A 13,934-nucleotide genomic window follows, 5' to 3' on the forward strand; every position below is an offset into this window, starting at 1 on the left:
GGCTTGAGTGGATTACCACAGTCACAGCCAACTGCAGCCATAACTTTCCTGGCTCAGGTAATCCTCCTGCCTTCACTTGCCAAGTAGCTGGCACTACAGGTGCCCACCACCACGTGCAGATAATTTTCTCAAATTTTTGTAGGGACGGCATCTTGTAACATTGATCAGGCTGGTCCCAAACTCCTGTCCTCCAGTGATCCTCTGGTCTCAACTTTGCAAATTACTGGGATTACAGGCATGAGCCACCCTGCCTGGCCCACAAATCATATTTTATTCTGTTTTTAAAAGCTGATTTTATTGGCCGGGTGCGGGGCTCATGCCTGTAATCCCAGCACTTTGGGAGGCCAAGGTGGGCAGATCACAAGGTCACGAGATCGAGACCATCCTGGCTAAACGTGAAACCTCGTCTCTACTAAAAATACAAAAAATTAGCCAGGCGTGGTGGCAGGCGCCTGTGGTCCCAGCTACTCGGGAGGCTGAGGCAGGAGAATGGCGTGGGCCCGGGAGGCAGAGCTTGCAGTGAGCCAAGATCGTGCCACTGCACTCCAGCCTGGGCGACAGAGAGAGACTCTGTCTCAAAAAAAAAAAAAAAATTTGATTTTTTATTTGTTATTATTTTTTTTTCAACAGAATCTCACTATGTTGCCCAGGTTGGTCTTGAACTCCTGGGTTCAGATGATCCTCCCACCTCAGCCTCCCAAATTGCTGGGATTACAGACATAACCTACTGTCCCTGGTCCTCAATTCATATTTGATTCTTGAGCCGCTTGGTCAGGCTTGATTCGCACACTCCCTCTGCAGTGACCCCGGGAGCCCCTCTCACAGCTCAGAGCGGAAGCTGAGGCTGCAGCCTGCCATCTTCTCCGCATAGTCGCATCGAAGCGCTCTTCTGCGCCACGGTGAAGGTGGTCTTCCAGTCCCCAGCCATGCCTCAGGGAGGAAGGCAGGGAGCAAAGCTGGAGTCTCATCCCAGGGGAGGCCCCCAGTGCCTATGGGGAGGCTCCAGCCGCTGCTCCCACCCGCCCCAAACCCCGTGCTGGCCGGCGCCCACCTTTCCTCATGAAGGGGGAGATACTGTGGTCCATGAACTCCTGGGGGACGGTGGTGTAGTTGGTCATAGGGTTCTTCTTCATCTCCTTGAATGACGTGTGTTGAACCATGAGGTCCACGGTCTCCTCTGGCAGGGAGCGCCCCACAAACTCCAGGATTTTCCGAATCTCCCTTTGGGGTTCTGAGGAGCAGAGGCTCCTCAGTGGAGGCTAGGTTTGCCGATTTGGGAAAATAAAAGGGGTCCCCTTCTCTAACCACAGAGGGGAACTGGCCACTTCCACTGGAAACCCACAGAGCCAGCTCCTCGACCCCTGGGGCCCCAGTCCTTGGGGCAAAATGAATTGCTCTCTGCCCTGTGATCCCATCATGAGCTGGGCTTGGCTCCTATGGGTGAGGACCGGGATGATCTTCTTCCGTGACTGTGGCCCTGGGTGGCACACCCTTTGGTGGGGATAAGCAATAGGACTAAGTATCTAATCCGTGGCCACCCTGCAGCTGACTCAGGTGCGGGAGATGAGAGCTGTGGGACCCGCTGCCAGGTGGGGCTGTAGCGGGGAGGCCTGGGCCAGGGAGGCAGGATGCGGAATCTGGGCCTACTATGGGGCCACCCAGGAACGGGGCTGGGCAGCCTTGACGGGTCCCTGTGAGGTGCCTGCCCCCAGGTGTCACATGAGGGGAAGCATCGCAGTGGTCTCACCTCCTTCATGTCTTCATAGAAGAGGTAGAGAATAGGGTGGGTGTGGCTCAGCTCCCACCACTCCTGCACATGCTGGTACCAGGACCCGTAGGACACTGGAGAAGCGGGCAGAGGGCGGTGACACAGGGTTGCTGTGCGTTGTAGCCAGCACACCTTGGCTCCACACCCTCCTTCCTCCCGTCAAACCCACCTTCTCCGGCCATGAACTTCTCCAGGAAGCTGTCCCAGGTCCCAGGGTCAGGGTGCACCTTGGCCATGTGGTAGAAGTGGTAGTAGGAGACCGCCACATCCTTTGCGTTGCGGGCAACATAGACCACCTGCGGGGGCAGAAGACTCGACCCCAGCACCATCACCACACAGCCTTCCCCTGGCCAGCTCATCTCTTGGTTTGGCAAAGGAGGAACCTGAGGCTTAGAGGCTGACTTGCTTGACATCCCACGGCACAGGTAGGATCAAGCCGGGGTCTGAACCCTGCTCAGAAGCCAAAGTCCTGCCCGGTCTCTGACACCATCATATTCTAAAGTAATATAATCTGCATCAATGCGTCACACCCCGATCTGGAGCAAGGCATGCTCCGCCAGGCATGTTCCCACCACCACCAAATTTTGTGGGCCCATGAGGATCCACCCACCACACCTCACCTTCAGGTCTACACTGAAGAGTCTCATGTTCTTGGTCATCAGAGCAAGAGGCAGACAGTCCCCCTGCCGTGGAAGATGAGACAAGGCTGGAGGAAGTGAGGCGACTTTCCCAGAAGAACAGGACTAAAGCTGGGCTGAGCGGGGCCTCCTTCCCTGGATTCACATGCCCCACACCTGGACCTTTGCTTTTTCTTTTTGTTGTGACAATATTTTACTTTATTTTATTTTATTATTTATTTATTTATTTATTTATTGAGACAGAGAGTCTCAAAAAAAAAAAAGAAAGAGTGCACTGGAGTGATAATAGCTCACTGCAACCTTGACCTCCCAGGCTCAAGCAATCCTCCAACCTCAGACTGTCAAGTAGCTGGCACTAGAGTGCCATGCCACCATGCCCTGCTGATATTTTGCATTTTCATAAAGATGGAGTCTCCTCGTGTTTCCTGGGCTGGTCTGGAACTCCTGAGCTCAAGCATCAACCTTGGCCTCCCAAAGTGCTGGCATTACAGCAGTGAGCCATCACAGGTGGCACCCTTTTTTTGTGTGTTTTGAGAGGGAGTTTTGCTGTTGTTGCCCAGGCTGGAGTGCAATGGTGTGATCTCAGGAGTGCAATGGTGTGATCTCAGCTCACCGCAACCTCTCCCCGGGTTCAAGTGATTATCTTGCCTCAGGCTCCTGAGCAGCCGGATTACAGGCATGCACCACCCCCCACCCAGCCAATTTTATATTTTTAGTAGAGATGGGGTTTTTCTATGTTGCTCAGGGTGGTCTCAAAGTCCCACCTCAGATGATCTGCCCTGCTCAGCCTCCCAAAGTGCTGGGATTACAGGCGTGAGCCACTGCACTCCGAACTTTTTAAATATCTTTACTTATTTATTTATGCTGTTTGAAACGAAGTCACTTTCTGTCTCCTAGGCTGGAGTGCAGTGGCTCGATCTCGGCTCACTGCAACCACCCGCCTGCCAGGTTCAAGTGATTCTCCTACTCAGCCTCTTGAATAGCTGAGATTACAGGCGCCCGCCCCAACGCCTGGCTATTTTTTATTTTTAGCACAAACAGGGCTTCCTGATGTTGGCCAGGGTGGTGGTCTCCAACTCCTGACCTCAAGTGATCCGCCCACCTGCCTCGACCTCCCAAAGTGCTGAGATTACAGGAGTGAGCCACCACCTGCCTGCCCGCGCCCCCCTCCTTTTTTTTTTGAGACAGAGTTTCACTCTTGTTGCCCAGGCTAGATCTCAGCTCACTGCAACCTCTGCCTGTTGAAGCAATTCTTCTGCCTCAGCCTCCCAAGTAGCTGGGATTACAGGTGCCCGACACCATGCCTGGCTAATTTTTTCGGATTTAGTAATGACGGGTTTGCCATATTGGCCGGGTGGTCTCCAACTCCAGACCTCAGGTGATCTGCTAGCCTCAGCCTGTTAAAGTGCTGGGATTACAGGCATGAGCCACCGCGCCTGCCGGCCCCTCTTTTTTTTTTTTTTGAGACGGAGTCTGGCTCTGTCACCCAGGCTGGAGTGCTGTGGCCGTCTCTCAGCTCACTGCAAGCTCCGCCTCCGGGTTCAGGCCATTCTCCTGCCTCAGCCTCCCAGGTAGCTGGGACTACAGGCGCCGCCACCTTGCCCGGCTAGTTTTTGTAGTTTTTAGTAGAGACGGGGTTTCACCGTGTTAGCCAGGATGGTCTCAATCTCCTGACCTCGCGATCCGCCCGTCTCGGCCTCCCAAAGTGCTGGGATTACAGGCTTGAGCCACCGCGCCCAGCCGGCCCCTCTTTTTATTCTTCATCTTTTTTTGAGACAAGGTTTCTCTGTCACCCAGTCTGGAGTGCAGTGGTGTGATCATAGCTTACTTCACTCTTGAACTCCCAGGCTCAGGTGATCCTCCCACCTCAGCCTCCTGAGTAGCTGCTACTACAGGCACACACCACTATGCATACCTGATTTTCTTTTTTGTTTTTTTGGAAGAGATTGGTCTGGAACTTCTGGCTTCAAGGGATCTTCCCACCTCAGCCTCCCAAAGTGCTGGGATTACGGATGTGAAACACTGTGCCCAGCCTCACCTTGACCTTCTGATCCAACAGAGTCTGGGGCAGCAGGGCCAGGGGCAGGTGTGTCTTCAGGAGCCGTGGGGCCGGTGTGTCTTTCAGAGTCTCCAGCCCTGAGCAGTGGGTCAGGGAAGGTCTGGTGAGCTGAAGGCCCAGCCCTGTCTTCCTCCCCTCCCCTTGCACCCAGGACACGGTCACACACCTGAGGGAATCCCTGGGGCTTTGAACTCAAGGAAGGGCACCCGCATCAAGATAGGAGCTCGGTGACACTTCTCCAGGTCGCCGCTTGGTAGATCATGTCCAGAATCTGGCTCACCCAGGTAGTCCCTGGAGAGGGGGGTGGGAGGTGAGCAGGCTGAAGGCACAACCTCGCTGGCCAAGGTGGGGACTGCCGCCTGGGAGTGGGTGGGTGGCCCTACTCACCTACCGGACTTGGGGTAGGTGCTGATGAGCAGGTCATCGGGCGGGCCGGAAGCTCTGCAGGGGTCCCAGTGCCTCTGCAAAGTACTTGATGAGCGGAACCCCCTTCACGTACTCCAGTGGTGGGCGGGAGGTGTCCTGGATCAGCTCCATGTTCCTGTGTCAGGAGCCAGAGCCAGGCCCGCTTCCTTTAAACCATCACAACAGCAAGAAAGCGGCATTCTTGCTTTCAGGGAAGTCACTGGGGCCTAGGGAGGCTGAGTGACTTGCCTACACTCACAAAGCCAGTGAGTGACAGGGCTGGGGCTGAAACCAGGTCAGCCTCTAATGCGGTGGTTCCCCAGCCTGGCCACACCTTTCATTCACCTGCAGAGCTGTTCAAAATCCCAGGGCCTGGGCCATGGTGCAGACCAGTGAAAGCACCCTCGCGGCGCCGGGCCCAGATAGCAGGGTGTGTGAAGGTCTCCAGGAGAGTCCAGCCGCACTGAGGAAGCTCTAGGGCCTGCCTGTGCTGTCTCCCTACCAGCCAGTGCCCTCTGTCTCACCATTTCCTGCTGTGACCCCCAGCCTCCACCCAATGGGCTCCTGTCCCCAATGCTCCCCTCCTTGAGTTCCCTGTGCCCCTCACATGTGGAAACCTCCCAGGCTGACCAGGCCTGTGATCCACTTGCCCGGCCACAGTCCATCTGGGCTCCAGGACAAACACGGCCATTGAGCAACTGAGCTGGTACTAGGGGCCAGAGCCTGGCGTGGGAATGAACAAAACTCTGATGACTCAGCAAGAGGACAGTACCAGGCAGGGTGGCTCCCGCCTGTAATCCCAGACCCTAGGGAGGCGGAGGCCAGGAGTTGGAGACCAACCTGGGGCAGCATTGCAAGACACCATCTCTAAAAATCTTTTAAAAAATGTTTAAAAAAATAACCAGGCAGGATGGTGAGGGCCTGTAGTCCTAGCTACTCCAGAGGCTGAGGCAGGAGAATCACTTGAGCCCAGGAATTAAAGGCTGCAGTGGCCAGAATCCCACAGCACTCCAGCCTGGGTGACAGCAAGACCCGGCTCCCCGGGAGAAAACAAAAAAAAAAGGAAGGTGGGGGATTCACACCGGCCAGGGTTGTCTGAAATGGAATATCCATGGGGAAAGGGCAGGGATGGGAGAGGCCTCGGCTTCTGGAATGTTGGAGCCAGAAGCTGAGCAGGGTGAGGGCGCCCTGGGCCATCCCAGTGTGTCACTCACCTGAGCTCTCGGGAACCTGGCCTGTGCCCTCCCCGTCCGCAGTGGCTGAGTGTGGGTCCAATGTGGGGAATGCAGGGGTGTTGTCTGTGCTGAGGGTTTCCTAGGTCCAGTGTGGGAGGGATCTGGAGCTAGGGCCGGACTTAGATTTGCTTCCGGAAGGAGGGGTGGGGTGGGGGTGGGGAAGCTTCTCCATTGCCCTCCTTAGTATGCCAGCTGGAGACAAGCTTAGAGTGATCTCCAAAGCTATGACTGGGTTTGGTGGGTAGAAAACAGAAGAACGAAAGGGGAAAGGGCCAATGGTGGATTTGTTTTGTGGGTTTTTTTTTTTTTTTGAGATGTCACAGGCTCCTGACCTGCCCCCGCCAGGCAGGCCAACAGACAAGTTTTCTCTGATTGAACCAGGCAAGAGAGGGGAGGGATTGGAAGAGAAAGATGGGATAGGCAGGCCCAGGAAAGGTCACCTACCTGCCGGCTCCAGGCCAGTCCTGAAAGCGCCAGGGGTTCTGGCCCAGTGCAGCCCGCAGACCCCGCAGCCCATGCACTCCAGGCTCTGACCACAAGGCCAGTCTGGAGTGATGTGTGTGGGCAGAGTGAAGGGGCAGTGGGGAACAGAGCATGAATGCATAAACCAAGAAAGAACAAGGACACTGCAGTCCCACTGCCCTGGGAGCCAGCCCCAGCTTCATGGCTCCCGGAGGGAACTCACACAACATTGATAGAAGATCCTAGAAGAACAGCAGCCCATGGCAGGTGCTTTTGTTTCCCTGGGTTTGAAGGAGGCTCCACAGACAAGAGATCAGAGGAAGTGGAGGCTTGGAAGCCACAGGGCCCCGTGGAAGGAGGGCATCCCCCCATCCTCCTCGTTCTTTGTCCTCACTATTTAAAGTCCAAGGTCAAGCTGGGCACGAGATAGCTAACCAACCCTCTGAGTAAAGGTGAGTCTCCCAAGCCTTCCAAGAAATGTGTGAGTTCAGAAGCAAGCGGGCAGGTGGGAGTGTGGGGGAAGCTGAGGCATGGGCTTCCAGGCAGAGGAGAGGCTGCTCCCCTGCTAGGGCCACAGGCCCCTCCACCCTCCTCTGTGCCCCTGAGGAATCCCCGTGACTGGCACGTCCTCAGGCTACTAGCTCCGCCCCTGCCCTAGCAACCTTCAGGAGGCCCCCTTGACTCAGACTTTGCATTGCACTCCAGTAACAACCGGTCAGACCCACACGGGGTGGCACAGAAAAGAGGCAAGAATGTGAGATTAATAGAGTGGTAGCAAGTGAATAGAAAATCCCAGGCAGCAGTTTCACATGACCAGAAGAAGGAAACTTGAAATAGCTGCATATGCTAAGGGTCAATAAGTCCCTGAAAAATAGGATGAGGACCAAGCTGCCTACGACCAACCAGACACAACATGGCGCTGTATTTGATGTAGGTTTCACCTGGGATCTCACTGTACGATCAGTAACATACAAAACCATACACCGGCCAGTGCCAAGACAGCTCCAGGAACACCTGGATTTGGGTGTAAATTGTGGCACCACAGTCTTGAGAAATCTTTACCTTTTCCTGGAATCTTCATGAATATACCCCTCTTTAGTTAAAGAAGTCCATAACGGTCATCCCCAAACCTCGTAGGGCATGAGACACTCTCTCGAGGACCCCCACATTCCCCTTCTTGAGTGAGTCCTTTTGCTCTGCAAGAAATCTCCCTACATTCATGACTTTCTGACTTGTCCTTAAATTCCTTCTGGCTGAGGTGTCAAGAGCCTAGAGAAGGCCAGGCGCAGTGGCTCACTCCTGTAATCCCAGCACTTGGGAGGCTGAGGCAGGCAGATCACCTGAAGTTGGGAGTTCGAGACCAGCCTGGCCAACATAGAGAAACCCTGTCTGAACTAAAAATAGAATATTAGCCAAGCGTAGTGGCACATGCATGTAATCTCAGCTACTCAGGAGGCTGAGGCAGGAGAATGGCTTGAACCCGGGAGGTGGAGGTTGCGATGAGCCGAAATCGCCCCATTGCACTCCGGCCTGGGCAACAAGGGTCAAACTCTGTCTCAAAAAAAAAAAAAAAAGCCTGGATACTGGCCGAGGTCGATGTCCCACCGGTCTTTGAGGACCTCCCCTAGGCCACCAGTATCCAGTATCTGGAGGGGGTTAGGGACACTGAGGATCAGGTCTCCAGCAGTGCTGTCCAGTGTGCCTGCAGAGGCAAGAAGGTTGTTCACAGGCAGCCCAGGGCAGGGAGTGGGGTAAGGAGGCTGCGGCCAAAGCCCACTCATGTCTTCTAATTCCTGGTCTTCTGCTATTTCCTCCATGCTCATCCAGCACAGCCAGATCCGGTCACCCAAAGCAGTGACATCTCACAGTTACCAAGGCATGGGGCCAGAGACAGATACAGAGTCAGGCATCACAAGCCCCCTCCAGGCTCAGCCCTGAATACCGAGATCAGGCTCGGCTGCGCCAGCCTGGATTGCACAACTGGGCACCCTCTTTCCAGAGCTGGACCAGGCTGGGGCTGGGGGACTGCACTCACCTAGGGCATTGGCCCTCTAGGGGCAGAAGCTGCCCTGGTTCTTCCTGAAGGAACTCCTCTGACAGGCAGATCACATGGGCTCTTAGCCAGCAGCCAGGGTTGGGGCAACACAAGGGCCCCTCTTCATCCCGTCCCAGGCAGCAGGCAGGCAAGAGACAAGGAGGGAGAGGGAGCTGGCAGCAAGCCCCTCCGTGCAACAGGCACTGTTCCGGGCATCACGCAGCTCCATCCCGTGAGGAAGGGGTGACTGTTATTTGCATCTTATGGATGAGGAAATGGACGGGGGGTTAAAATCCTTGCCCTCTGGGACTAAGCTAGTGAACGTCCTGTGAGCATCAGCAGTGATTGATTGAGTCACAGCCTCACCACTGCAGCCAGACCTGAACTTCCTCACAGCTCAGCAACACCCAGCAGGTCACTGAATTCCCCAGGGCAAGTCCTCTACTCACTCACAAGTAGCGGGAGCTCAGTAGAAGGCGCCCATCGTCCATTATTTTATTGACTATTTCTTGGCCATTGTCTCTGTGCTGAACTTTGTTCTACAGCAGGGACAAGAGCTGTCCTCGTGCAGTTTAGTGCAAAGGTTGGGGTGGGAGAGACTAATGAGAGCAATAAAACACCTAGCAGGTCAGATAATAAGTATTCAGAAAAGGAGTGGACGGGGAAGTACACAAGAGGTGCAATTTATTTTCTATTTTTAGAGACAGTTTCTTGCTCTTTTGCCCAGGCTGTAGTGCAGTGGAGCGATCATAGCTCACTGCAGCCTCCAACTCCTGGGCTCAAGCGATCCTCCCACCTCAACCTCCCCCGTAACTGGGACTACAGGCATATGCCACGGTACCCGGGTTCTCAGAGCTGCAATTTTAAATGGGAGCTAGGGATAATCCCACGGAGACAGGGAAGACCTCCGTGTGGAGGTGGCAGGTTATCAAGGCAGAAGGTGTAGAGAAGAACCTTCCAGTCAAAGGAAAAAGGCAGGTCCTGCTGTGCTCAGGAATGGCCATAAATACTATCATCCCCATCTTAGAGACGGGAACAGGGCCGCAAAAGTGTCCTGGCTCCTCAACAGCTGGATCCGAAGTCCTCTGAAGGATGAACCGCCCTGCCTGGGGTGGACCTCTCCTGGAGCGCGCGGGCGCGCAGGGCGCACAGGCCTCTTGGACCCCGTGTCCGGCTCAGGCTCAGGCTTGGTGTCAGCAAAGGGACCTGCGCGGCGCCCTGGGGCGGGGAGGCCAGCGCCCGTGCAGCACGGCGGGCAGAGGTCCTGGCGGAGGTCGGGATGCAGCGGGAGCAGGAGGCGCGCCTAGGACGGGGGTGCCAGGCCCATTCTTAACCGCGGCAGGGTACAGGGGCGTCAGGGCGGCTCCGGCCACGGGGCAGACCCCAAGCCCTCGCCCTCCTGCCGCTGCGCTGTCTCCTTCCTTACCCGAAGGGCGGCCACGGCAGACAGGAAGGCGTGCACGACGAACATCATCTCCCTGGGGAGGAGAACGGGGGTGTCCCTGTGAGCCCTGCCGCGCCCAACCGCGGGTCCCCTCCAATCCCAGCCCAGAGCGGGGTCCTCACTCGGGGCTTCAACTAGCCCAGGCCCCTCCGCTGCCTGAGTCACGCCCCTGCACCTGCCCACTTCAGGCCCCGCCTCCAGACCTGGTACCCACCTGTCCCCCCTTCTCTCCCTCCTGCGCTCCATCCGACCCCAGCGTGCCCACCAAGACCCCTACGCTGGCCTGCATCCTGGATTATCACCTCCGCCCCAGCCCACTCCTCCCCGGAGTTCCACCTCCGAGATTCCCAGGGCGCCAGCTCCCCTTCATGCTCCTCCTCTGCGACAGGCCCCGTCCCTGCCCTGGACGCCCCACCTATGTCACAGGCCTGCCACTCCCTCTCATCAGGCCTGTGCCTTGTGGGGTCCGCCTCCTCCAGGAAGCCTTCCTCCTGGCACAGAGACCCTCCCCATCTCACTAGGAGTGCAATGGCCTGATTTGGCTCACTGCAACCTCCGCCACCGCCCCCTGCCCCACCTTTCAAGCGATTCTCCTGCCTCAGCCTTTCCAGTAGCTGGAATTACAGGCATGTGCCACCATGCCTGGCTAATTTTGTATTTTTAGTACAGACGGGGTTTCACCATGTTGGCCAGGTTGTTCTCCAACTCCTGACCTCAAATGATCCGACCGCTTCAGCCTCCCAATGTGTTGGGATTACAGGAATGAGCCACCATGCCAGGCCTGGGCCCTGCCTGTTGTGCGATCCCCATTGTGCTGCTGGACCTGACGAGCAGGATGGACAATGAACCCCAGGAAAACGTGGGCCTGGTGATGGGGGTTCAGGCCATAGAGCAGGTAGACGCTGAAGAAGTGCCCTGGCCTAGCCGCGACCCCCGTGGAACCCTTTGAATTTTAGGAAATTCTCATTAAACACACTTCTGGGTCAGCACCGACATCAACAGGAGAGCCTCCCCAGCACCTCGGAACCCGCTTTGTCCCTCCCTGCTTCCTTCCCCTGGGTGCCCGCTATGCTGCCGTCTCACCCATATGTAATTCAGTGCAGCAGCCCCTGTAGGACACCTGGCAGATCAGGTCACAGTCCTGCTGGGCCCTCAGGCTCACTCAGGAACTGGGCGCTCCCAGGCGGTCCTCCAACAGCTCAGTGCAGCATGCTGGGGGGTCAGGGCCAGCACCTGTCCCTGGGGCCTCAGGCTTCCCTTCCTTCCCACAGTGGCCAAGATCGCAGGTCTCTACGATGACTCGGAGCCGCCCCGGAAGACCATGCGCAGAGGGGTGCTGATGACCCTGCTGCAGCAGTCGGCCATGACCCTGCCCCTGTGGATCGGGAAGCCCGGTGACAAGAGAGGGCAGCAGCTGCGAGGGAGGGGCTGGTGCCCAGGGGCTGGGACTGACCCTTTGTTCTGCTCACAGGCCCCCACCCCTCTGTGGGGCCATCCCCGCCTCAGGGGACTACGTGGCCAGACCTGGAGACAAGGTGGCTGCCCGGGTGAAGGCCGTGGATGGGGACGAGCAGTGGATCCTGGCCGAGGTGGTCAGTTACAGCCACGCCACCAACAAGTGAGTGACACCAGCCCCGGGGCTACTCTCTGGTCGCTGCACCTGCCTGGGCTGTCGCTCTGCTTCCTGTCTGCACAGCAGGAGAAAAACTCCAGAGGGTGATGTGGGTGGGGCCAGCTGTGCAGGGAGCACCAGGTCCTTGCCCTGCCCCCGTCCTCCACACTCCTCGACAGGGACTGCGCCCCTGGCTACACCCAGCGTTTTCCTCCTTCTGTCCACAGGTATGAGGTAGACGACATCGATGAAGAAGGCAGAGTGAGTGTCCAGGCCAGGGCAGGGCACGGAGCCTGGGGGCAGCCTAACGGCTGGGAAGGAGCATCCCCACCTGGCCACAGGTTGACACAAGTCCCTCTACAGCCAGGAGACACACCCTGAGCTGACGCTGGATCATCCCCCTGCCCCAGTGGAAGGACAACCCCGAGATGGACCGGAGGCCTTATTTGGGCCAGGGCGGGTCATAGAACTTGGGTGAGGCAGGAGAGAGAGTCAAGGAGACAACCATCTTCTCAGGATGCTGCGACCTTGGTGACCTCACGGCCAGCACAGTAAGCCTCAGCATTCGCCTGGCCACTGAGTTCATTCAAGCAAAGCTATCCCCAGTAGGGACTTTCCCTTTTGAGAACATGTGCATTTTGATTTTACCTGTCCTCAAACTGACCCTTTGCTCATTTTAATAGTAAAAACCACACCCCTGGGTGGAGATTTAAAATGCTAATGAGACATGTGTCCTAGGAACAGGCATGTATAGCAAATGCCCATGTGCACGCAGAGGACCACCCAGATCATGCTTGCTAGTGACACCTCTTCCCACCCATTGTGAACAATCGTGTAAGATTCCCATCAGGGGAGTTTTCCTGCAGTAATCAACACTGCTCCACCCTGACGAGCAGCCCGTTCTGAACTCACTCAAGGTGTATTGTCTTGTCTATTATGCACTTAACTTGGAAAATACAGTTTTTCTTTTGCAATATGTTACTCTGTGCTGCACTTCTTTTGCTGTACGTCTCTTGTTTAAATTATTTTATTTATTTATTTATTTATTTATTTATTTATTTATTTATTTATTATTTTAGATGGAGTCTCGCTCTGTGGCCTAGGCTGGAGTGCAGTGGTGCAATCTCGACTCACTGCAACCTCCTCCTCCTGGGTTCAAGCGATTCTCCTTCCTCAGCCTCCCAAGTAGCCGGGATTACAGGGTTCACCACCACATCTGGCTAATTTTGTATTTTTAGTAGAGACGGGGTTTCTTCATGTTGACCAGGCTGGTCTCAAACTCCTTACTTCAGGTGATTCACCCACCTCAACTTCCCAAAGTGCTGGGATTACAGGTGTCAGCCACTGCGCCCTGCCTGCTTAATTGATTTTAAACCAAGAAGAGGAGAACCCAGGTATCACAACAGCTGTCAAGCTGGGAAGGAGTGTCCCCAGCCACAGATTGACACAACCCCGAGGAGACACACCCTGAGCTGGCAGTCACGGCCTCAGTGGAAGGCCAACCCCCAGATGGACCCCAAGGCCTTGTTCCAGAGGGAGCAGCTCATCATGGCCCTGTATCCCCAAACCATCTGCTACTACCACGCCCTGATCCACACGCCCCCACAGCAGGTAAAGCAGCCTCCAGGGGAGACGTCATTGGTGACACCTCCAATGTCACCAATTGATTAGAGAGGCTAGCATCCCCTTCCTTATATAACCCTTTGTCCTCATCTCCCAAGCTAATGGGACCTGCCAGTAGCCCTCCCTCTTCCACTCCAGCCCCAAAGGCCACTGACCCCTTGCCAACCCTGGCAGCCTTGGCAAGCCCCAAGTCAGCGGCATTCCTTCTGCAGCCCCAGGAGAACCAGCTCTGAGATGGGAATCTCCTGCCCTGAGCCCGGGGCTTTTGCCTCCTCGTGCTCCTGGTGACATGGGACACAAGCCACCTGAGGCCAGGATCCTCGCCTGCCACCCTCTGGGCTGCCCTCGGTCTTCTGAACACAGCATCCCTGAAAGGCAGCAGACCCTCCAGCTATGGCCCCACTGGGAGGGAGTCAAGCGCCCCGTCCTCTCCCCACCCTTTTCACTGCCCTGAGCCTCCCGCCACTGAGGAAAGAGCTCTGTAGCAGCAGGGACTGGGCCAAGACTTCTTGACCCCAGAGTGAAGGATGATGAGAGTGGCTGAGAGTCCACCGCCCAGAGGCTCCTGTGGTCTAGGCTGGGGGAAGGGGGTGCCTGTCCTGGCCTGGGGGTCTCTGAGCAGCCCTTCCTGTCTGCCTGCCACACAGCCCCAG

The 13,934-nt window shown here is 56.2% G+C and overlaps 1 protein-coding gene and 1 pseudogene across 1 annotated transcript; one reads left to right on the forward strand and one right to left on the reverse strand.

The window, feature by feature from the left end:
- Positions 1-609: 609 nt before the first annotated feature.
- Positions 610-4,716, reverse strand: LOC117088571 (annotated as a pseudogene).
- A 6,102-nt stretch (positions 4,717-10,818) lies between these two features.
- LOC117088572 lies at positions 10,819-12,054 on the forward strand. The gene is made up of 4 exons (XM_033219836.1): positions 10,819-10,941; positions 11,203-11,447; positions 11,518-11,664; positions 11,886-12,054. Exons 1-4 carry the CDS (start codon positions 10,819-10,821, stop codon positions 12,037-12,039), a joined length of 669 nt encoding a protein of 222 aa, XP_033075727.1. The 3' UTR covers positions 12,040-12,054.
- The last annotated feature ends 1,880 nt before the right edge of the window (positions 12,055-13,934 follow it).

Source organism: Trachypithecus francoisi, unplaced genomic scaffold (genome assembly GCF_009764315.1).
Source record: "Trachypithecus francoisi isolate TF-2019V2 unplaced genomic scaffold, Tfra_2.0 Lachesis_group10, whole genome shotgun sequence".
Classification (NCBI taxonomy): domain Eukaryota; kingdom Metazoa; phylum Chordata; class Mammalia; order Primates; family Cercopithecidae; genus Trachypithecus; species Trachypithecus francoisi.

Coding starts and splice junctions, on each gene's coding strand:
- LOC117088572 (XM_033219836.1), top strand. CDS start 10,819: ATGCCAGGCCTGGGCCCTGCCTGTTGTGCGATCCCCATTGTGCTGCTG. Junction 10,942..11,202: donor GGGTTCAGGCCATAGAGCAG/GTAGACGCTGAA, acceptor CTGGGCCCTCAG/GCTCACTCAGGAACTGGGCG. Junction 11,665..11,885: donor TACAGCCACGCCACCAACAA/GTGAGTGACACC, acceptor TTCTGTCCACAG/GTATGAGGTAGACGACATCG.